Genomic DNA, 25,196 nt, shown 5'->3' with positions numbered 1-25,196 from the left:
TTTCAGTAAGTTCAAATGATCAGATCATGCTACCACGTAGGCAAACTGAAGAACCGGCAATGAGTGGAACACAGCCTTACGATGGTACACAGTGCAGTGTCTGTCAGTATATGTATATATAGTTTAGAGGTTCATCATGCCTGTTTTAATTATGAATTACATAATGTATGATGAAAAGCTCAGCTGGTGACACTGACTCAGAAGGCCCAGTTCAATTGGAGGGTTTAGTGATGTAAATCTCCTCACGCAGACCTCAGAGGCACTGAACCAGTGTTACAGTGTGTAACCAGGCACAGGCAAAATCAATTCAAAGGTTTCAATTCTGCTGAAGCAGACTGTGTTAGGATGTCATCAACCAGACAACCCCCATTTAAAATAAACAAGTCAGGCTGATTTGATTTAGATTATTACTTATCTGATGGAGATAGTGAATGACACTGAAATGTTCAGTAGTAGAGAGAGAACACAAAGCATGGTCTCAGCTTCACAGCTTTCTCTTCATATTTCCATCAACTTTATGTTTGTCAGTGTATTGATTTGTTATTTGAAGTTTTAAAAGTCATTTTGAAGAGCATGTTGTTTCTATCTAATGTCTTCTCAAACAAAAGCTTCTTAAGAGTTTTTTTAATGTAGTGAAAAGAGCTCCCTTAATAGACCCTTCACTGCTAGTGGAATCATGTGAAGGTACTCTGGGTGATTCTTGTTTAACTGAATGGACCTCTTTCAAAGGTCTAAAAACAAGCAGCTTGGAATGTAGACAGCTTCCTCAGAAATGTCGAAATGTTCTCTAAACTAATTTCACAACCACACTGTGTGACACTGTTACTGCAGATTGTTCTGCCCTAATGAAAAAGAGTTGAGGCTTGTTTTAGATCAGAAGCAACAGGATAACGTGTGTAATGTCAATATAATGACACAATTTAATTGCATGTTTACTTCTGAAAAGCATATGTTTATCTTAGAAATTGTACACAAAATGTAATGTTGTGTGACATTCTATAATGCAGTATGAATCAGGGCCCAGAGCTTGCAGCTGACCTCACCTCGCAATGCGGTCATGTGAACAATGTGCACCAGGAGGACCAACAGAGGTCTTTAAAATGTACATTTTCCTAAAATGTGGGTGACTGTGGCTCTAAAAAAAAGATGTAGACAATCATTTTCTTCTCATGTCAAGCAGCACTATGTAGGATTTGACAGCATGTAATGGTGAAGTTGCAGTTTGCACCCAACAAAATATCCCTCTGGTATCCTTCCTTTTCCGAACAGGTAGGAGAATCTAACATGGCTGCCATTTTAATATTAATGGTGACTGTGTGTCAGTTTTAGGGTCCTGTACAGTATGATAGACCCAGTGGAAGAAGTTCAGCTGCAGGTTTTATTTGAGATGGCCAATTGCTTAATAGCTTTCTCAAAACCATCGCATCATCTTAGCACCATGGCCTTGGTTGATGTCAAAAATTCACTACTCCACTAAGTGAGCAGAGCAGGAGAAAGACATGGTTCAGCTGCTACCAGATCAAATAAAAAATGAAAGTGATTTGGGGGTTATGAAGCTCCTGAAGTTAAGAACCTTTCTGTAGAATTTATAGTGGTTACAGAAAGAAACCAAATGAAAACCTGTACCTTTCCAAGCATGTAGAACCTATGGTGGCTGCCACTTTTATTTAGTGCTACTGAAAAAACATGACTGCAGGAAAGGACTTACACCACATGTAGATATAAGGGCTAATTGTCAGCTAACAAAAATACAATATTTTTATTTAATATTTTAGTTACAGGTGATTATGTGCCATAAAAACAACACAGTTCTGTTAAATAATATTACATCATCAATTCACTCAGGCTGCAAATGTAGCCTTTCAAAATAAAATTCCTGAATGAATGCTGAACATTATTGTCTTATCTGCCTGAAAATGTTATTATGAGAGAAAGACTCTAATAAATAAATGATATGTGTGAGGACCAACAGTGATATTTTTCATCACACAGATAAAGGTTTCAACAGATTAGATAAGATTCATGTTTCACCGGCCTGGAGGCCGCAGAATAGCAAACATAGCCCAGGAGCCGCTGGATCATCACATACATCATCACTTCCAGTCAGGTGGACTTAAAGACGGGGGCCTTTCTGCCAAAATAAACATCCAGTTTCATCAGTGCTGTAACTATAGCTGCAGGGCTCTCAGCAGTCACTCAGTGGGATGATATGGTGAGGCTTGCTGAGAATATGAGGGGCGTGGAGCTAAAATAGAAGACATCCTGGTTATAGCAGCCGTGGATAGACTGTTGACACGTGCTACTCAGCTTTGAATATTAAGTAAAGCTTTATCAAGCTTTACAGAAGAAAAGGCATAAAAGATAAACTATTCCAATAACTCTACACTTTTATGACACCCATTCACCCATACGACCACATAATGGATTTACTATTAAATGAAATGCAGCCATGAAATCTAATTGGTGAATACCAACTGGAGGTCCAGTAGTGAAAACATACAGCTCTGTGCTTTCCAATTATGTAAAACATGGCTCTTAAACAAATAAGCATGTGCTTGTAGTTTGCAGATTTTAATCAAATTGAATTGAGACAATTAGAGTGAGTAGGTGAGTGAAAAGGTCAGCATGCTGATTGGTTCTTTTCATATCAGGACATTATAGTAACAACCTGGAGAAAACTGGATTATCTGTGATGTGCATATGATGTTGAAGGTTTTCCTAAAGGGGAGCTCTGCCCCCTTGTGTTAGGAAATATTTGAGTCATACATGCTGCCCACAGTGGGTGCCAGACATAAGCATAGCATGTTTTACAGCTGATATATATTTTCTTTTCACATCCTTAAAATCCCAGATAAGCATGAACAAAACTTTAACATCTGCTGTTTACCTTGTAGGAGTGAGCACAGACACATGGGGGCGCTGTGGAACCAGGAAAAAGTGACAGAATGTGCACAAGTGTACCTCCACTAAATGGTTAAAAACATAATTATGCTGTACCAACACGTGGGTGTGAAGGAGAGATGGTCATGACATAGGTTTATGAGGGGGATCTTAATCCAGGCTTGGCATTCTACACACATTTTACAAATATGTTCAAGTCATGGAGGAGAAGAATAGATGAGACGTTGACTGTCAGTCCAGATGTAAGCTGAATTTTAATTGTATGCTCACATTTGTTCTCAAACCTATCACTGTATAAAATGTTGTATTGCTGTTATTCAATGTGATTGATGGGACATGTAAGCAATCAGCACCACACCCATTCATAAAGATGTCATATCACATATTTCTCCTCTTGAGCATGTGACTATATTTTATTGTCCAAGTATTAAATCAATTACATACCCTGACTGTCCTCCTGCATCAGATCTACAACATTTATCACAGCCAATTGTATGATTAGTATTTATTCAGGAAATATATTAATACTAGCTATAGACTGACTTTTTTTAACCCAGATGTCATTGCAACCACCAACATGTGGTCACCACACCAGCACAAGCCACTGCTGTGGAAAATGTGATATGCAGATTTTTTTTTTTTTACCCAGCAGGCCTTGGTGTAGTTTTTGCATGTGTTTTTAAACAATACATCTTTGTAGTTATTGTTTCTGTGTAGCTGCTGTGGAAGCTAAAGTTTAAACCTGTTTTATCAGGTTACTTCCTGTCACTGAACAAGCGTTGCACTTTGTTTCATTGTTAATTTTAGTGATTAAAAATAGTCCTCTATGTTTTATCCTGCAGAGACGTAAGCTGTCTGGTTAGAATCTGACTAATATTAGCCTAATATTTTCTCGTACAGTGTGTAGGATTCATCAAAACTCTAAAAATAGCAAACAGTGTAACATTCCTGTCACTGGTGACTGTGTGAGACTTTCCGCATGTGTGTAAAATGCAAGAAAAGCGAAACATGAAAGAGAGAATGTTGACTCAGAGAGACGCGGCGTCCACGAGGCTCCTCAGAGCGTCACCTGTATTTTACAAACATATCTGTGTTCTTTTTCTTTTTAGATGAACATCGACTGTAGACCACATAAAGCATATTTCCCATTGTCATCGCCAAGGGGCGACAGAGTCCCCCACAATCTGTCCGTTTTCCGCTGGCGTTGTCCTGTACCAGTCCCGGTGTTGGTGACGTCACCACCAGGACGCGCAGTCAAGCTAACCGTAACCAGCCACATCACACCGGAAACCAAAGGTCGCTGCTGAGAAATTAAGTTTGTGGTTCTGCTTTGGTCATTTCTCAGTACAGGGAGAGAGCAAATGTAAAAACACTGCAAAAAGAATTAAGAAAATAAAGATTAAATCAAGATAAAGCAAACAAGGAAATACATGATCGAAGGAGTGAGAGCTCTTACTTTTAATACAATATCTTTGAAAAACACGCAAGTATTTGGGCCATGCCAACAAACCCAACAGACAGCTGAATGCTGCGACCGAGAGAAAAAGGACTATAAGTTTTATCAGTTAAAACACATGGTTAAAATGGGGGATGCCTGTTTGTTATTACCATTTATCATCTATTTACCAGCCTCTCTTCACTTAATACAGCCTGCCCCATGACACAGACTGGACTAGTTGTCCATAACTAGGTATGGGTATGCTACATTTCAAAGATGTTTGTACTGAAATTTGCATTTAACTTTTTTATCATGTAGGCTACATAAAAAAAATCAATTGTGTGTCAATATATAATGATAATTTTTATTAGTGTAGGTAGATCATTTTTGACTTGGCCTTTGTAAAAAGTAGCTTGCAGCCAAAAAAGTGTGGTCACCCCTGATTTAGGTGAATTCTGGAATTCTCCTTGTTTAAAAAAGGAGGACTAAGAAGAGGAGTAAGAACATATACCAATCTGTATTTTGTAAACCCATACTTCTGTACTTCAACAAGAGTAGAAATGATGTGTCAGTACTTCAACTTTTACTGAAGTATTTTTAAACCTCTGTATCTATACTTCCCTTTGAGTTTGACACCATTGCATAAATGACAACCACAATGCCCAGTTCAATAATCTGTTCATGCTGCTGTGATTGTTCTTCACACGTGTCACTTTGATAATGATAATTTCAGTTTGCCTACTTTTTGTCATAAACACAATATAAAATGTACACAAACTGTATTTTATGTGATCATTAGACATGCTTTGCACCTAAATAACATTTACTAATGTTCAATGTGTTCACGTGGAACTAGTTGTCAAAATAAAATGCGTAAGGTACCTTCAGCTATTCAAACTCTTTTATTTTGAAAGGCGGTGACGGAAGTGATTCATCCACCGCCGCTAGCTTGTGAGGGGTGATTGAGGTGGAGGCAGTCAGCCTGCGACGGAAAAACAAGCGAGCATAGGTCGAACAGTACATGCTCAGTCCTCATTTGAAAAGAAAGAAAACACAGTGGAAGTGTGGGTTATGTGGATGTAAACAATTATTCCCGTGGCTTCCACGCGGGCTGAGTAAACTCACTGTTTGGTACGCGGCTCCTCGGTCTGTGCTGTGTTGAGTGTGTCGCTGTTTGCCCATTCTCACTGGAGTGAACACTAAGGTAAGGAACCGCTAATGAACTGTGCAAGTTAGACTGTACACTTCGCCCACTGCTGTGCTCCGTTAATGACAGATATCCGCTTTATTCACTTGTAAAACGCTCCATTAGTCAGAGTGCTAAAAGTTGGGACAGGAATGCTAGCTCGCTCGTGTCACTTTATAGATTTGACGCTGGCTCTTTGTCCACTCAGAGGCGCTTTGCCCTGATAGACGCTGCGCTCGGCTTGCTTTTGCATTTATGTGTGCTCTAATCACCTTATGTGTACTCTATTTTTTCATTTTTACAACCAAAACAGATATTTTAAATTCACCCACTTTACCATTTCGAATTTTTTGTTCGGAGCCACTTCTTAAAGGCCTGTACTACAAGCAGGTCTTTACACATCTCTGTTGTCCTACACAGCTGGGTGCTTGTCTACATTTGTATTATTTATTCGCTTGTTTAAAAACACATCTCGTTTTTTTCTTCTTCTTCTTCTTCTCATTGATAATGTGCACTGTGTGTGTGTGTGTCAGATCAGCTATTGAAAAAACGCCACAGCTTTAAACAATGAAACCACATTTGCCATAACAGCACAGATTGGTGACTGGTGCCACATGTCGAGCTTGTCAATGTTTCTAGTGGCTTTTATTGGTAACTGCATCATGTAGCCTTCTCATCAATCCCACATGATGATGTAGAAATCATTGTTTAGTGTTTTTCTGTCTTCAGACCTTCCTGTTGGTAGTGTTAATGTTATACTTCAGGGCAGTTCCTCGATAAAGGTGCACTTTAAAGGCTCACCCAACCTGCAGACACACCCTCTGCTAAAGGCACTACGTTAAGTCGAGGACAAGGTTTGCTCAGCCATGACAGGTATTTGGAAGGCATGTACGACAGTGCACTGCTCGGCCTGTATTACAGAAACCTGGCTGGTTACATCATATCTGATGGCCGAAAATGTGAGTCTGGGTGGTTTGGATTACTAGAAAGCGGACTAAAGCTGTAAATATCTCAAAGTACATGTACATAGTTGCTCTATTTTCATTTTACTTCAGTGTGCTCATGCATTTACAGCTCAAATATATGATCTCACATTTTAAGTAATATTTAAAGTTGATCTGTTAAACTAGAACTGTAGTCTAAAAAAAAGGTCATTAACACCTACTAATACTCATGTAAACTAACATTTTAACTTTTTAAATGTGGGTGATAGCACTAATGAACAATGGTTACGGTAGTTGTTTCTTCTACAGTGCTGCAGTAAGTACTGCTTGCATCAAGACAATTTGTAGTTCAAAGTTGCTGAATTTACAAAGATAAAAAAATAAAAATAGATGTTATGTTTACAATTCCGCTGATAAACACCTGCATGTAGTATTTTCACACTGAAGGGTATGCCTGTTGTACTGCAGTACAGACAAAAGCCTGATGTTTTAAGGTAGTTTTTGTCTGATATAAAAGGAACTTGACATCGGCCTTTGTCTTCAGTGAGAAAGGATACCATCTGCATTCATTACGTGGTATTATTGGCTCCAATAAATACCTTTTGACCGGATGACTTTGTAGTTATTATGCTAATTTTTCTCCCCTTTTGTACGAGACCTTTTAATGCGTTTCGTCTTAGCACTGTGTTTATAGTCACAAAGTCCAGCTGTTTTCTTTCCAGCATCACCCGAACATCTTTCAGTTGTGTGGAGTTTGAAGATAAAAAAGCAAAATATATAATATAGTAATACTATAACAAAGCTTCTTGCTCTCTAACATAAAGTAAAACTTGCTCTGCATATATACCAGTGAAATTGGGTGTAAAAAAATGGTAGCTCAGAGTGACAGAAAATAAATCAGCAACAATTTTAGTCCATCCTTTGTTTGGCTCAAATAATGTGCACATATTTGATATCTTTATCATTATTCCCCACGATAGTAAGCAGGCCATAGAGACAATAACTGAAGTCTTTGTGATAATGAAAGTAGTTGGGTGCAGCCCAACCCCCTAATGCTTTGTTGATGTGCCTTTACGATACGTTCCAGTGTTGTTTATTTGTTAAGACGTCAGCCGCACGCAAGTCAGGCTGTAAATTATTAACTTTGCTTGTAAATACTAAGAATCCTGCAAGTCAGATGCATGAATCATTTACTAATTCTATTAAGTAAATGACATAACATGTCTATTTTAGACATTTACTTGCTGTATGAGTTTATGCTTCCAGTTTGATGTTAAATCAATTTATTGCAGCTTTGTTTTAAGACAGTTTTGATAATTATTAACATCCTTTGACACATTGCCACATTCCACATTTGCCGGTTTTAAATTGCCTCCATTAGCTTCACAGAGACTTGAACTAATGGTGCATTCAGGAAGCTTTCATCAAGTAATAAAGTTATTATTGAAAGCTGACCCACTTGGTGTCAAAGTGTACAATATGACTCAAAATATAACTATATTTCTCACAGTGCATGAGCTAATTCAGCACCCTGGGTGTAATGATTAACAATATATGCGAGCTGATAATAAGAACAAACAGAGGTGTTAATGTGTGACATTATTATTTCCACCTTGGAGTAGCTTTTTCATGTCAAACTGATAATCTGAATGCACCATTTAACAAGCAACAATTTCAAGCTTCAGGTCATCCTGCTTAATTGTTGGCTTGTATCTGCCTGATGAGTTTCCTAACTCTGCTCTGTATCTGTTTTTGTTTTGGCTCTGGTTTTCATTGACAAACTTGTGTACTTCTGTCTTGTTGCCCTCTCTTGTTACATTTTTGTTAGATGGTAATCCATATTAATCCATCTCCTCTTTCTTCTGTCTCCTACACATTTTGTTGCATATTTTGAGTAGTGCTGAAACAACAATTTAACGTTCCAATAATGTGATTAGATGTTAAATAATTAAAGGATAGCAATTTCAAATGCAGGTAAAATCTTCCTTTTTAGCCTGAGATTGAGAATATGATTTTAGAGTTGATTGCATCATCCTCTATGACCCATATATCGCAGTGTCTCTAGGTAAGCAATTCTCCTTTGAAATCTCCTTTGTCTTCATTTTTTATTTCTGTGCGGACATCCCAGACAAAATAACAGAACTTGTTGTCTGTCTAGGTGCAATACAGCAGGGGAAATAATTCATGGATTGTAGAGAGCTGTCAAAATGGATATCTTGGCTTTGTGAGAAGCTGAATGTTTGTCTCGCTCAGGAAAGTGCAACACAGATGGGCACAGACTAATGAAGAGCATCATGTTGGTAGCCAGATAGAGGCCATCCTTTTGTCATTGTAATCATCTATAATCTGGAGAACAGGCAGTCATTAAACGGACAGTGCATACAGTTCTGAAAGTGGTTCCCCTCTCTGTGACCCCGTGATCTGGCTGAGGATTAGCATCCTGTGTGTGGTCTTGTCAATGTAATACAATATTTTCTCATTTGCGCTATGTTTGTTTTTAAAGTTTATTTATAAATTTCAGATGTTGTGATCATTTCCTTCAAACCACTTTCCTGCAGACCAGCAGTGTTTTTCCTAACCTGGTATTGCATACTCGTCATGGTTTCAGTGATGGATCTCAGTCCACAACTATGGTCCAGAATAAAGGACCTTTACAACTATTGTGATGCAAAGATATCAGATATCAATGCATTACTAACAGTTCAAAGTTTGTTAAAGTTGTATTCCTAGATTTTGTGCTTAGGTAATCCTTTGACATTTGTGGTGGATTTGTGGCCCATCCCCAGCAGGAGAATGTCAGCTGGGGCAACATTTTCAAAGCATTGAAAGATGACTGTAGTGCATGTCAGAGTTCTTTCTTAGGGTGGGACTAGTCACAGAGGTAGCCAACATAATGTTGGAGAAACAACAAGCGTTGGCACAATAGACCTATGTTGTTTTTGCTGTTTTGCTTTTTTTTAAATTTTGTCTGGCAGTCACGGGAGGTAGTGCAATTTGAGCAAATTCTTTTTACAGTTATTAGATGGTAGCGTAAGCGTAACTATAATGATTGACACCTGCCTGTGAACTTTGCCATTGTGAGCATCTTAGCATGATGTTTTGCAGCATCACTTGTTTTTAGAACAGTTGCCATTTTTTCCCTTTAGACTTTATTATGTGCTTCTTACAGTGTTAGTGTTTTAGTTGTCTTTTCTGTTCCCTCAACGTTTCTATTCTCTTCTTCCTGTCCTTGAATTCCATCACCACCTCCCTCCTCTACCACCCAGCTTGAGTTCCTGATTTGTGCTCAACAACTGATCTAACAGTCTGTTGGCTTCAGGGTCCTTGTGTCATCACTGGGCACCAGGCCTAATCCTGCTCTGAGGAATGGGGGTGGGAAGGAAAGGAGGAAAGGGAGAGTGAGGGGAGGAAGGGGAGACTGTGAGTGAGAAAAGTGTTATATTATGGCAGTACAGTGTCTCAGTCCTCCATAATGCCACAGCTTTACACTTTGTAATGTGTATATAGGCATAATGAGGTTACTGCTTGAGATGGCACAGGATGTGCAGAAGTCAAGAGGTTACAGAGTGAAGGATGCCAAAGTGAAGGGCATTATTTATTGAAAACAGAAGAAATGGAGTACATGTCTGCAGATGACTGTTATACTTGGTGTTAACTTCAGATTGTCTCTGTCAAGACACAGTGGGTGGCTGGTAACCGTCTGAGGTCCTAAACAGGATCACCTAGCAGATATTTAATTCAGCTTTATAAATTCATAAACATCCCAAGAATAACTCATTAAATAGTTATCAAGGGTGAGGTGAGGGGTGGGGGGGTCATATTACATAACAGAAAATTGGTACTTGGCTATTGGTATCTGGACTGGACACTTCTTAACCGTAGACACAAAACTAAAGCTTCAATGGAGTTTCTGTGGCTTATAAAAAGACTTCAGTTATTGTTTATGAGTTTGTTCCATCCTGTTGTTTTGTGCAGAGGCTCCGACAGGCCCTTCATGCTCTAATTGATTTAATTAAGTGGACGCTCTCCCCTTTGGCTGTACTGATGCACAAACCAGCAGCATGCAGACAAACATTGAGTTATCTCATGCAGAGTACAAGGGCTTTGCTTATCTGTATTTCACAGAATGATCCGAGTTTCCCTCGGAGCATCACAGCCCATGTTGCATCCCTCCCTAAGCCTCATCACAAACTCTCACCATTCCTGTGGACACTCCAAAGGCATCAACACTCTTAAGCATTGTGATTCGCATTCGTGAAACAAATTGTTCTGCATACTGCTCACACATTTTGTTATTCGTGTCACAACCTAAGTCACTTCACTTTTGGCAGTTTTACGTTTCAGTTGAAATAAACCATGTTTCTGTGGAAAAATGAGATGATTATGCTGCTGGATTTTAAGTCTGCATTTTTTTCTGTTTACTAATTTCCCCCCTGTGTACTCCTATTACTTATGCACTGTTAACTCTAATATTGGCTTGGGGAAGGGTGCCCACAGACATGCTACCTAAATAATGGGTTTCCAGCTGCTCTTGTTGTCTGCCAGCAGTAGATGTTACCAGTGTTGGTTCTTCACACTGTTCTCCCACTTCTAACTACCTAAGTGTGCAGGTAGACAGTGACAGATAGCTTTGCATAATTGTTTTTTAAGAAAAAAACAACAACACCATTTTGTTTACGTTCATGGCACAAATGAATTGCATACTTAAAGGATAACAACACAAGAGAGGTCTTTTATCTGCATTTTAGTAATCTCTTCAGCTTTGACCTGTATCACAGAAAATCAACACATGGATCCAGCCAGTTAAGATGAGCTTAATCTATAATTGTATCCATTTGACTGTCCTATTGTCGTTTAGGACTGCAGCTTTTCAGATGCTGACTTCACACTATGCACACTCTCGGCTGCATGTGGATCAACAAAACAAGCTTATTTTGCAATTTGTTTGACTTAAAAAAATGCACACACTAAGCTCTGTGTGATGCATGTATTTTGTGTGTTGGAAATCTGCAGAGAGAATTACCTATACAAGATAATTGAAAGATCTGCGAGATGAATAACTTAAACTGCACAAAGAGAAAAAGAAAGTACGAGTATACAAATAGTGCATGCATTTGCTGGGGCATGCATTATGGGAGGGATTATATGGATGGAATTCAGCTCTAGTGAAAACCTGCCACCAGCTCCACAGCCTCTACAATGCCGCAGTTAAAACCTTATTGTGATGATTACACAATGAACAAGACAAGACACAACACAGAACTGTTTGTAGCTACATATCTGGTGGTGTGAAAGCAGCTCTGAACTGCCAGGCTTTCAGTTACATACTGTTAGTATGAGTTTTTGTGTAGGGCAATTATTTAGAATAATTAGAATAAGTTTCACATAGCCTGGTCAGGGGCAAGACTCGTCTTAATTGTTTTATGTGAAAGATTCAGAGTCATTGAGCTAGGGGCTAGCATGGCAGAACATGCCAATTTAGACAATTTGGGTGGGTAAGCCTCTGATTATGCAACTTGTGCACACTAAGACAGCAATTTAAAGATGAGTAAAGGTGGCATAAACAGACAGTCATGAATGTATAGATGGGACCAATATACTCAACATGTTATTGTACCTTACTGACTGAACTGTCTGAGTGTTAAGCATCTGTGGGCGAAAAAAAACAACATTACAGATAGTGTCCTATCTTTACCAGACTCTAAGTTTTTTTTTCTTGTAAATTGCTTTCCAGTCTCACTTACTGTGCTCATATCAGATCATTATGTGATGAATTAGAGAACCACAGTAACTGTTTACAGAGATTGTTCCGCAGCAAGTAAAAGCCTGGTGACTGCCTCGAACTTCAGTCAGAAAAAGTCTCACCAACTATCTGGACAACACTTTGGCTAATCATGGATGATAATTCAGAGCTCATGAAATCTGTACATGGACAGAGTAATCAGAAATAACAGTTACTTATGCTTTAATGTTTTACTATATAGACATTCGTGTAAATTTTTAACATACACTATTAAGATAACATCTTTGTGTATTTGTCCTATTATGTGCTGCTGCGTGCTTGGGAGTTGATTCAGTTGCCGAATGGAGCAATATGATAGGCCTCCTCTAATCCATTTGTGCCCTTGCTCTCTCTTATTCTCTCGCTCCGTCTCTCACGCACACACGGCTGCAGCTGAAGGAAATCCTGCTTTATTTATGAGATATATAGCTCAGAATGCCACAGGCTTCTCCTGAGAATTCAATATTGCACACACATTGCATTTGGCCTGTTGCGTGTCTTCTCCTTGCCATCACATGCACACAATCATATACACTTGCTATGGGGCATTTATTTACCATATCTGCTGTTTTTGCTTGGCAGAACTACAGTTGTTTGAACATGACCTTGGCAGATGTAATGCAGTGCTTCGAGGTTTTTATGAGGAGGGAGTGATATCATCTGCATGACAGAAGCAGGAACACCATCCTCTGCTCAGGCCACACTAAATAATTGTAGCGGCACTGAAGTGTATTGTAAAATGTCAAGCTATGGAGTCCTGTGGTGCAACAAGCCATAATAGAAGCTGGAGAGCTCAGATGGTGAGAAGATGCAGCATGCAATCTGTTTACATTATCAGCCAGGGCAATGAACTGAAAGGAAGCTGCAGTGATGGAATAGAGATGAGATGGTACAACTTCTTCCCTGCCATTAAAATGCATTCAGATGTCACAAAAGAATCACTCTCTTGTTCGTAACTATTAGGATATAGTCAAATGTTGCATGCTTTCTGTTGGAGTGGTTGTTGGAATTTTAACATTTAACACAAGCAGCTAAATTTTAGGCTTTAAATTAAAAAGAAGCAAAGGTCATTATACTGTTAGCAAACTAGCAGGTGAACAGAGGGGAGCATTTAGCAGACGAAGAACAAGAGGCTAGAGATAAAATACAAAGGTCAAAGAAAGTGTTCCACTACGATGTGGCCAGAAACAGTTGTTAGACAGATATTAGAATTGTCCTATTTTTTTGATCCCATAATAATAGTCTTCCAAGAAGAAATTGAGAGAGTGTAAAACGCAAACAACACAAGTATCTTCCACTCTTCCTATTTTAGTAGGCATTTCCTGTACACATTCCCTGGACTATTTTATGCTTGCAGAATGTCATTACAAAGGTCAAGTTCTTCTCTGGAGATTCAGAAAAATATTCCTGAATATGTGAATGATGGCAAACATGCAGTGATGCAATGCCTGGGTTAGCTGATCATGTATAAATTATAAAAACCGTCAGGACCAGTAAAATATTCGCAGAGCTATTTCCATTTTCAACATACTGTTCTCCTCTCCCTGTGACTCCGACATCAACACAAGTTTATGCAACATAGACAAACAAACATTTGCAAGAATAACAAGCAGTGCACCAGTAACAACTCGGAGTGAGAGCATTTTAATAGGAACTCCTATGTGAGGTTTTTAAAGCTAGATAAATAACATTCCCCAAGAAGAAGAATGATGCAGTAGAAGATCTTAAAGAAATTTGATAACTTGCAGTTTCTTGTTGATGCTGTTATTGTGGGGATGTTGTCAGTTGGCACTTAGAAAATGATTCACACATTTAACAGTGTGTAATGTTTTAGTAGTTTGTCAGTTTATTCAAATGGCCTTTGTGGTTGTTCACTCAGTAAATTTCATGAGCGCAGGATTGGGAGATTCTGGTTTAAGGAGCTCAACAGGTCTGCTTTGGATTGCCTCTGTCTTTCTGCATTGCCTTTGTAACATCAGTCTCTTCCCTTGCGGGAGTCTGAAGGTAGCATCTGATCAAAGGGAATAATTTAGATCCATAGCCGAGGGAGCAGTAGAAAGAAAGCCGATAGAGCAGAGGGTACAAAGACAAGGTGAAGCTTAAGCTGGAATATAGTCAACAGTGTTACACATAGAAGAAGAAGAAAGGGGTTAAGGGAGACTAGAGAACTGGTTGTCTGCATGAACTAACCTTATTTTACAACATTCCTTCACAACTAGTCCCCAGAGTTGGTAGTTTTTAAGTAAAACTGACAACCCACTGGGTGTTTGGGAGTTATTCATACAACACTGGGTCATCATACTGCCTGCATGTTCATCACATGTGATGCATAATAATGAACTGATGCAAATTATGCATTCAACAGATATTGCGTGTTTTGTTTATCTCCCATGTTACCTCATTAGGTAAAAATCCCCTGCTACTTGCATGGATCCTCACAGATGCAGCGAAGACGATTGCCTAACCTGCAGAGTTAGAAATTTAAAGTAAAACCTGAATTACCTGGATTATTTATGCTTTGTTTCAGACCTCTGCCTTATCCATCCACTTACAGTGCACACCCAGAGTAACTAGGGCATTGTTACAAAGAAACTCTTATTAGCTTGCTTCCATTGTAATGTGAAATCTCAAAACTTTAACGTTGCTGGATACTTCAAAGCACAGATAGTAAAAATATTATTTTTTGTGGCGTTTAGAGTTAACACTTCTATCTATCTAGTCTGTTTAAGGCTAGGTCTCAAGTTCAAACTTTAGGAAAGATTATAATTAATATATACCTAATGTTTGCAACAGGCGGAAGCAGTAGGTAACAGGAAAATAGTCATCTCAATGGTTTGCGGAGGTGGTTTGTTCGATCTGATCTAGCTTGCTTTAGCTTGCCTCAGCTTAAAGCAATAAGACAAGAAAATACAGGTCCTGATTAATAAACAGTGACATACTGTCTTTAGGTAGTTAAATCTCCATTTTTGTTTAAAGTACGACATACTTGTGAATTATAAACACTTATGATCAGACATGGCTTTAGACAGCAGAAACTAGTACACATATTAGAGAAAGGATGTTTGTCAAATTCTTCTATTTAGATCTAGGTAAAAGATAATGTTCCATGATCTAGTCATTCAGAGAAAATCTAAATATAAAAGTTGTAAAATTACATTTGCTTTAAAGACCAGATGGCATGACCAGATTTTCTTCATAGCAGCAGTTTGTCAGAAATAGATAGATAGATGCACTTTATTGATCCCGCAGGGGGAAATAACTGATTACAATGCGCTGCCATTGACAGATGCATTAGAGAAAAAGAATATCCATCATCTGTTTTTTTGGTGCAAATACAAACTAGTTTCTTCTGCTTTTACGGAAAAATGTCTTTCATGTGTTTCTTTTTGTATCACTGCTAAGAAGTAATAGCTGTGTGAAAACACGGCCTAGTTTGATACCCAACCATCATCTCAACTCTGTGACTGTTGGATAGCTGGATGTCATTTTTAAAGCTCATAATTAGCACATTGATTATGTTGTGACTAATTATGTCATTACTTCATAATTAAGCCTTCTTTAAAGAAACAAAATTGCACAAAAAAGCCTGTAAATGATAATTGTGTTATTTACACAAAATGTTGTGGCGGCTCAGCTGTAGGCGGCTTCATTAAGTCTGGACAGCTGCAGAGCGCACCTGCATAGTTTTTGCACTTGCTGTTTAATTTTTTTTATAAAGTCCAATGCCATCCACAATGTGGCATCCTTATGCTTTGGATCTTTATAGCATTACTTGTACATTTGTATCTTGCCACTGAGATTATAGGTCAGATTAACTCTGGATTGCTAATATTGATTCTATGGAGCATAAGATAGGCTGAAATGTACAATATATCTGGCCCAGGGTATTTTGGTTTCACATGCTGCTCATACTCAACAAAGTAAAGTTTTCCAGCCAATATGACACTGCAGAGTAGAAATGGTTCTCGCCTGGGGTCTCAGACTGTTCAATATGGCACAGAGCATCACTTGTTCTCTGCATCCTGCAGCACTTTTTTTGGATTCAATTCACCACTGTTTCTGTTTCTTTCTGTTGCTTCCATAACAGCACATAGAAATGAAATTCAAAGCTCTGAGAGAGTGATAGCAACAAGCAAGCTCATTTTGAGACACAGTTTAACCTGAAAGAGTGAGGGGGAAAATAATCTCCTAATCTAGTCCACCCCTGCTCTCTGTGATTATCTTTTACTATGCCAGTCTTATAATTTATCTGTAAGCTATTACATGCATTTACTTTCTAATTTCTTTTTTTTCCAAAGAAATCACACATTCACACACACTCCTTGTTATCTTCTGACTGTAATTCATCACAGATTAAATAACATTGGCACACAGTAATTATTAATTTGTCATAATTTTTTATCAAATATGAAGATGTTTCATGTTTAGAATGATAAAAGGAAAGCTACACTGACTACATTTTGATTCTGCCCATGGATAAAGTTTTATCATAATTTTACCAGATCTCCTTCACACACTCTAAAATCAGATTCATGCACACAGAGAAAGTCCTTGGAGACATTCTTTTAATGAGAGGTTAGAAAAATACATTACATTTCATGGACTATGCTTAATTACAAACAGTTCTATAGCTTAAAGCCACTGCCACATATTTGTTGTTTGGCCTGGAAATGACCCTTCTCACACCCACCTTTTTTATTTCTCTATTTCACTCTGTTTGTGTGTGTGTGTGTGTGTGCCTCTGTCACAGACACACACCATCACCTCAGGTGTTTCTGTCTCCTTCAATCGAGGGAAAACATTGCCATTGCACATCAAAGCTGTGTTCACTACATTTACCCTGCTGTGCTTTACAGTGCTTGCCTTTTGTTGTTCTGCCAGGGGACATGGATACTAGACTATCACAGGAGGTAAAAATAGAGACAGTGTTTTTCCTCTTATGAGCCAGGGCTGTGAAAAATAAATAATAAAAAAAGAGATATGAGGAAAACTATGCTAATAGGTAATGCTTGGAGCAAAGAGAAGTTGTGTAGAGAGCTGCCCAGTAGAGGAGTTTCATCATGTGTTTGGAGTGCTGGGAGGTGTGCAGAGTGAACAAGCAGTGCACTGTTATGGAAGTAGGTATCAAGGAGCAAAAAAAAAAGTCAGGCTGGAAGTCGGCTATTTATGCCTTAAGAGAAAGAAAGAAAAACGAATTTAGCAAGGAAGCAATGCAGCAGGGATTCAGGGTTGTTTATCATCTTTCAGTGCAATCATTATGATGGAATAATGATATAAAATTAACATGATGCACTGCTGTGCGCCTAAAAAAGAACATACTAATTAACATAAGCCACTCACACTGTGATCTCAGTTTAGGAACTAGGGTGTGATGCGTAAGTAGAAAACAGCAACACCTACCATCTTATGGACATTCATGCCTGTAGGGTTAATGTGACATCTTTTAAAAAGTTTTAATGAAGACATTTTGGGGACACTCGTGAAAATGTAGTACTCATTATCTTCAAATGAGAAACAAGGAGCACCTCTAGGCTGTGGGAGGAGGGCCTGCTCAGTTGATGTGTAGAGGGAAGGTTGATCCTTTTGTAAATATATATCAAAAATTAAAGACTTAAAGGACAAAAAACGTCAGATTCTTTAGGGTAATGGCCCCGGTCAGTGAAAAAGTGGACCACCCACTGATTGTTGTCATAGAGATTGACTCAGCAATGTCAGCTCTACTCGCAGAGAGGAGGGTTGAAGAAATGACAGAAAATGAAAGTGACATGTGAAAAATTGCTTGTGGTGGGGGGGCTGAGGAAGGAGAAAGGGCCAGCAAAGAAAGAAGGGAATTCCACATTTCTGTCATCAGCTTTTCAGGCAGGTTAAGATTTAGGGCATTTTTGTATGTGAACTTTCCAACACTGCTGCTGCACTTCCCTGAACTGGAGTGAACTTGGAGACATGGTATGAAAAAAACAGGCACAGACTGCTTTTGTTCCTCAGCCATAGGTCAGAATCCAAACTTTATAAATTTAGCTTTATCTAAGCTGTAGAGCTATTGGGCATTGTAGCTTAAAAATAATTTATTCCAAATGCAAGCAGCATACAACTTTTTCATTTAATCTTGTAACATTTTATCACAGAGTAGCAGCAGCCAGAATTCCCTTCACAGGTGACAAGATGTTGGCGAAGGATTTTGGAATGAAAGCACAAACTAAAAGCTGATAACGTTAATTAGACAAGCTGCAAACTTTGTTTAATGAAGGTGACAGCATCCAGAGGCAACACAGCTACTCTACACACTGACACACACACAACCTTCAAACGCACCGCCACATCTAACATGAAAGATCAAAGTAAGTCCTTGTGACCTTGCTGAATATCTTTTCTTGTAATCTGGTCTATGTAGTGTATGTATGATATGAAATGTAACGTGTGACCAGTAGGAAAGTTGTTATTATTCTTCCAAGGCTTCACAGAATATTATCAATACAAACTACAAAAAGCATTCAAACGCTGCAGGTTTTGTTTGGAAAGTGATTTTCCAAAAAAAAAAAAAAAAAACGGTAATAGTCACAGTAGTTGTTTGTGAAGTATTGTCTGCTGTGAATTTGTTGGCCATCTGTCTGCTGTAATGCTCCTGTTTCAGCTCGGCTAAAACAGGCTCGTGGGAACCATCAGGTGCTTTTGTGCTGCAGCAGCAGGAATTTAACTGTGTGGAATTCTCACTTACAAACTGCATAGTGATGTTGCTGTGTGAACATTAATTGGATGAGCTCAGCATATTGTGTATGCAGCATCATATTTATTGGTGTATTTTAATTTAGATGTGGGAATATTTCGTCTATGTGTACATTTAACATACAAGGCAGGCCTGTGTCTTACACAAGTTATTCATTATAGTTTGGTTATGATTCATGAACATCTTAACAGGCAAGCAAGACCAAGTGAGATGTGCTACTGAGTGTGCATTCTAGGAATTGAAACATGTAGTGTCAGGATATCTATCTTTTCTGCTGTGCTGATTTCAAGCCATCCTTTGTTTACCATTAGTTTTGGATACTTGTGTACAAATGTCTGACTGTAATCACAGAACAGAAGTTGATGTGTTTTTTAGGATGTTCTTGTTTTTCTTGGCCACATTTTTTTGCTAGCTTAGATTTTGTTTGGTGATAGTTGATTAAGAATCTTTCTTTGTCTTCAAATATGTGCTCATATTGTGTGGTGATATCCTGGTATGGTCTGAAAGGCTCATCCGAGCTGTCTTTACATTTTTATCATTTACATTTTGTGTATTTTGTCCCTAAAACTTATCCTCAGGCCCACGTACCCTACTGTATGTTTGTAGGGGACAGAGTGGTTGGGGCTGCCTGTGAAATCAGCAGCACCCATATGTATGGAACACTGCTAACACTGACTACATGTAAAAGGCATCTAATTCTGTTTTGGCCTGGTTTTGCTGTCAGAGACAAGTCATTCTATAAGGAGGACCATTCCAAAGCAGCTATAACTGTGAGTCTGGCTTCCTCATGTTTTAGTCTGTTCAGTCTGACACTGATTGCCAGTAGGGAGTAAAGCAGCCCTCCTTCCTGTGAAAAAAACTACTGCAAACAGCATTAGACTGGAGGGGGAGGTGGAAGTGTTCTCCCATTGGCTGAATTTTGTCTGTCTTTGACCTGAATGCCAAACACAGAAAGCCCTGCCAGACGTTTTTTTTCTTTAAACATCCCCTCTTTTTTATAATCCTCTTTTACTTTCCCTCTCTCTTTGTGTGCTGTTGAAAGAGTCTCTGAACGTCCCCCGCTCAGTGAAGAGAGTTGTGAAGTACTAGAGAAGCCCCAGCTCAGCAGTCTGTTGCTCATCTTTCCTCTTTTAACTCTCTCAGCAGAGAAATGAGGGGTCATGGGGAGAAGACGCTCTGGAGCTTTACTTTCTTCTTCCCAAATTGGTTTGTTTACTTTTGACTGTATTTGTATGTTTTCTCAAAGGAATAGCTGTTTTTGTCCAGACACCTGTCTGGTTCTTAACCATATTAAGGAAATGACTAAATGACAAGTGTATCCTGCTTGTACTCTGTTAAGCAAATCCAGTTTTTACAGAGTCAACTGAATCACGGTTTGAAAGGAGACTATTAGATTGATTTGTGCATTAGCTGCTTTGATGGATTTCATAGGCACGGCAAGAGGGGAGGCATCAGAATGAGCAGTAATACAGCTGCCACTCTGAAATACATTATGGCCCATGGAGGAGGATGGACTTGATGTGGAGTGGAACTGCCATCACTCCACATAATAGGCTAGGATGTCAAGGAGACAGCAACTGGTATCATGGATGATGGGGGAGACAAAGAACTTGTGCTAAGATTGGAGAAAATTACATACAAAATTACTCTGCCACTTAAAATGAGGTGTTTTTCACTGCAGGAAGCCCTCGGCCAGTTTAGAACTGTAAGCACCCTTTTGCATGTTCTGAAAAGGACCTTTTCAATGTTTGCTCTGTTGCAATGTTATCCTCTGGCAGCCCACCCTGCATATTAGTTAAACTCAATCCTCACTACCCATACAGATATACTAGCAATTTAGCAGAAATCAGACAACAACTTGCAGAACCAGTTAAGTCTACAGAGATTTCATCACGTCATCCACCACAATGGAAGCACTAAAAGCTTCAAGCATCTCATGCTTGCTTCAAGTTTAGCAGAAACTATTGTGTAGCTTCTTTTGTAAGTATATAATTAAACGTTAACTTCTTCCTGAGACCAAGTTACCTGCACTACAGGTGTGAGATTAACTTTCACCTGGAACGTGGTTGCAGCAGTCACTTATCTGTGGAGGACATTCCAAACAATTTAATCATGTCATCATAGAGAATTTCTGATCTGCTGTAAATTTCAATATCCCAATGCAGTCACAATAGCATACCCAGTCCATCCACACTAGTGGAGTAAATGTGTAAAGGGAAAAAAGAATAGAGATAGCCTGGTGTAATGCAGCATCTGTAGCCTGAGGCACACAGAGGCCACAGCATGCTCGCACACCTCCTGTCTCTTGGAAGAGTTGACGTCACCATCGCTCATCTTGTCATAAATCTGCCCCTTCCACTTCTACTTCCTGCACTCTTCAAAGAATCACTGCTGCTTTTTTTTGTATCTCCTCCTGAATATCACACTGCTTCTTCCCCTGTCTTCTTCCTTATGGCGCCTGTGCTCCTGCAGTAAAAGTTTTAATATCCTGGAGAGGTGAGTGATTTAACTTATGGTGAACTTAACATAAACTCTAACAGTGTTGCACAACTGTCCTCCTCCTGCTGTCCCTGTCCCAGCCTGTGAAGAAATCCAGTCTGACAGCTTTAGTGACGGCAAGCAGAGGCACATTCACAAATGCATTGCTCTACTGTACAAACTATTGAATTTGTGATGCGTGCTGTAGGGATAGAAAGCTGCTATCAGACACTGCAGTGTCACGCAGCCCTGCCTCTGGTGGTGACTGTAACTGTAAGAATGTATTCTGGACTAGCTGCACTATTTATGTGGTTGAGGCCTAATTGAAGCAGAATTGAATCAGCCAGCTTTAGAGTGCTTCCATTTGCATTTCATAAAATGTAGCCTACACAGAAGATATCAATCGTTCCACCGGTAATGGAATCTTTAATACACCCTAATTTGTGCAGCTACACTTCTCATGAGTCATAATTCTCTTTTGTGGTTTGTGCTTTATCTCTGCCCTCTCATTATAGAATAGAATGCAAATGATTACAGGAGGAAGAGAATGTACAACCCATATGGCTCCTGAATGTATATGCTGTTGTGCTTTTTTTATGTGTCCAGTCGGATTAAATCTCTATTGTTATCCTCATAATGTATACTATATATATTCAGGTTATCATCAGGTATCATGTCATATAATTACTGCCAATAGAAATAGTAATATCTAAGCTTGCAAATATAGTAAAACACAATGTAAATACTCACAACACAAGCAGGTAACGACAGGTGAACTGTTTCCAGGGGACCCCAAGAAAGCGAATTTGTGATTATTTGAAACAACTGGCTAAAATCTTTATATATACAGCCTGTCCCATCCAGGTCTGTCACTGTTTAAGATCTCTGAAAACATTTCTTGGGTGCTTTTTCTTAAGTTGCACTTTTTCAAAAGTCCCTTTCTATATCAGCAATTTTGTTGTCTTTATCTATTCTGCTGCTTCTCTCTGTGGTCTGCCAACTTGGTGAGCTAAATATAAACTGGACTGCTCAGATTGTTCTCATACCATTAGATGGCTTTTATCATAGAAAAGGTTTGCCTTAAACGGAATTACATCCTATCCTTCTGTACATAGTCTGGGGGAAAAAAGACTATTTCCCATCTTTCTTTCTGTCTGCTGTCAGCAGTGAAGGTGATCGAGCAGACCCATGTGAAATGACCCTACCTAAAGCCTGGTGAAATAGAGCATGTAATTGCTCACTGTCGGTCTGAAAAACTAATAGGCAAGGTGTGTGTGTGTGTGCACACATGTGAGCACATAAATTGATTTTGCGTGTTTGTGGTGCTCTCAACTTTAGAGACCTATTCAGAGCCGCTTTTTGAGGGTTTTTTCACATCATGGTTACGTGTCCTCTCTCTTCAGGTGCTTGTTGCCAGTGTGACTCCTGTGTGTTTCATAATTGCTAGTGATCATGTGGGTAGCAATTGGGAGATAATCTCTACCCGAGGAATTATCAGTTTTAGTGCCAGGTCAGTCACTAAATACAACGACAAACATTTGATTCATATTAAGCTCAGTTATGTAATTCAGCCTTGTGATAGACTGGCAACCTGTCCAGGGTATATCCGGTAAAATGCCCGGTATTAGCTGGGATAAGCGGTTTAAAAATTGTGTGCAGGGATGGATATGGATTATTTTGTAATGACTTCTCACTTGTCACAGCAGTGCCGCAGTTTAACACACACACACACACACACACACACACCTACCTCAAAATTACAGTGTGGCCTACAAATAATTCATAATAACGTTTTATAATAGGTGTATTTTGCATTTTTGTGAATATCCATCACTGGTAATAAATTTTTAGGTTATAAGGTTTCAACAAACATCTTCATGGTTTGTATACTAAATGTGAATCGTGTAATATCCCTGTCACATTAGTTCCTCATGACATGATTAATTCATGGTCAACCCATCTGTCTCCTATAGAGACCTCTTGAAGATGTGGTCATGTCTGAAAAATGGGTCACTGAACAGGATTTGTGTTTATGTGTGTACTTCATTATCCTTCACTATGCTGATTCAGCTGTATACTGTGTGTTAATTCATTGCTCAATCTGGGTCCCCTCTTCTTTACAGGGGGACTCCATGAAAGATGACAGAGGAGGTGATTGTTGTAGCCAAGTGGGACTACACGGCCCAACAGGACCAGGAACTTGATATCCGTAAAAATGAGCGTCTCTACCTCCTGGATGACTCAAAGACCTGGTGGCGTGTCCGTAACACAGCCAACCAAACAGGGTACGTGCCGTCAAACTACGTCGAGCGCAAAAACAGCCTGAAGAAAGGCTCACTGGTGAAGAACATCAAGGACACACTAGGTGAGTGGAATATTGTTTCATACTATTTAGAAGTCAAAGGGCTGCCGGTGTGTACAAGTGGTTGCTGTTAGATTATTTTTCAGTAAAAGCACAAAACCTCTGCACTTCCTTTGCTGAAGGAGATAAGATGTGGTTCGTGTGTCCAGCTCTGTGTGTGTCAGCTTACATTCTCTCAAATGTGAAATGATTCCCTAACTGTGTGTCTGCCCTGGCTGGAAGCTGTCACTGTGCACTCCAGAGATCCTGTTGAGTTGCCCATTGCTCTGAGCTGTCAGCACACTGTCCCTCAGTTGCCATGCATGACTTGAATATATTAGACTTTATATGTTGGCATAGCTCTCTCTACTGTATTAGAGGGATAGTCACATATAAAGGTAGAGTGAAAGGAGCTCAAGCATCAACCATTCTCAAATTGGACAGGCTGAAAAAAAATGATAGCTTACTCATATTATAATGAGGCTTTTAGTTTTTATAGCAGCTCTAAAAGTTATGTGGATACCAAAATGAATACTTTTATCAAACATATTGCTCTCATATGTCATCATCTGTAAATGTGTCTCCTTCATTACCCATCCCAATAAAACAGGACCAATATGTTGTATCAGAGAAACAGATGTATGAGATGAATTCATGTTTAAAAATATGGCACCAAACATCTCAATAATAACAATAGCGTCTCCCTTAAGGCTCCCTCATAGGTCTGTGTTGACTTGCGATATGGTTATGAGTGGAACTGGAGGCTGCTGTTTGTGTTTACTGTTATTGGTCCCCTCTCATTCCACTCAGACACATATCAATGTGAAACAGTGTTGCGGCACAGTGTTGTATGCTATTGAGGCACTGTGCATTCATTTTAGTATTTAACCTATGGTAGCATTACTACTGTAGGTTGATGCAGCATTGTTAATTCCACTAATACTTGACATGCCGTCTGATATCAGTACCATTTTTTGATGAGGAAAAGTTAAGTAAGAAAGTTAAAATCAATACATACTAGTCCTAAACTATTTGTAATGTTGAAAAGAGTATGGAAGTAGAAGTGCAAAAGATAGAAAGTGCATTTTCTTAAATCTTCTGAAACCAATGTTTGATAGGGGCCATTTAAAATGATCAGATATTTCATTTCATTATATCTAATTACATTTGTTTTTTGTCTAGAGTCAGCAAGGGTACAAATTAGCAAAATAGCATAGATCAGATATACTATCATGTAAATGGTCTGTGGATGCTCTCTCTATCTAGGTCATAGTCATTCTCAGGAGTTTCAGTCGAGGCAAACGTCTTCAAAAAAAACAATTTAGCTTAACTTGGAGGGCTACGCTAGTGAGTAGGAATCCATGCAACTATTGTATTGGATTAGAATCTGTATCACATGTAT

General features: G+C 39.0%; 1 protein-coding gene across 2 annotated transcripts in view; it reads left to right on the top strand.

Annotated features, from left to right (window-relative positions):
• Positions 1-5,291: 5,291 nt before the first annotated feature.
• The window catches only part of LOC114426615 (cytoplasmic protein NCK2-like), a 28,840-nt gene continuing 8,935 nt past the window's right edge, over positions 5,292-25,196 (top strand). Inside the window, exons 1-2 of one of the 2 annotated variants that reach the window (XM_028394131.1) lie at positions 5,292-5,543; positions 23,577-23,818. In XM_028394131.1, the coding sequence (XP_028249932.1) occupies positions 23,593-23,818 (226 nt within the window). In that variant the 5' untranslated portion in view covers positions 5,292-5,543; positions 23,577-23,592. Of the gene's footprint in view, positions 5,544-6,383; positions 6,485-23,576; positions 23,819-25,196 lie in introns of those variants that run through there. The other variant, XM_028394132.1, reaches the window with a different exon arrangement.

The sequence above is a fragment of the Parambassis ranga genome, chromosome 21 (assembly GCF_900634625.1).
Source record: "Parambassis ranga chromosome 21, fParRan2.1, whole genome shotgun sequence".
NCBI lineage: Eukaryota > Metazoa > Chordata > Actinopteri > Ambassidae > Parambassis > Parambassis ranga.
Note: the sequence above shows the minus strand (reverse complement) of the source record. Positions and strands in the feature narration are given on the sequence as shown.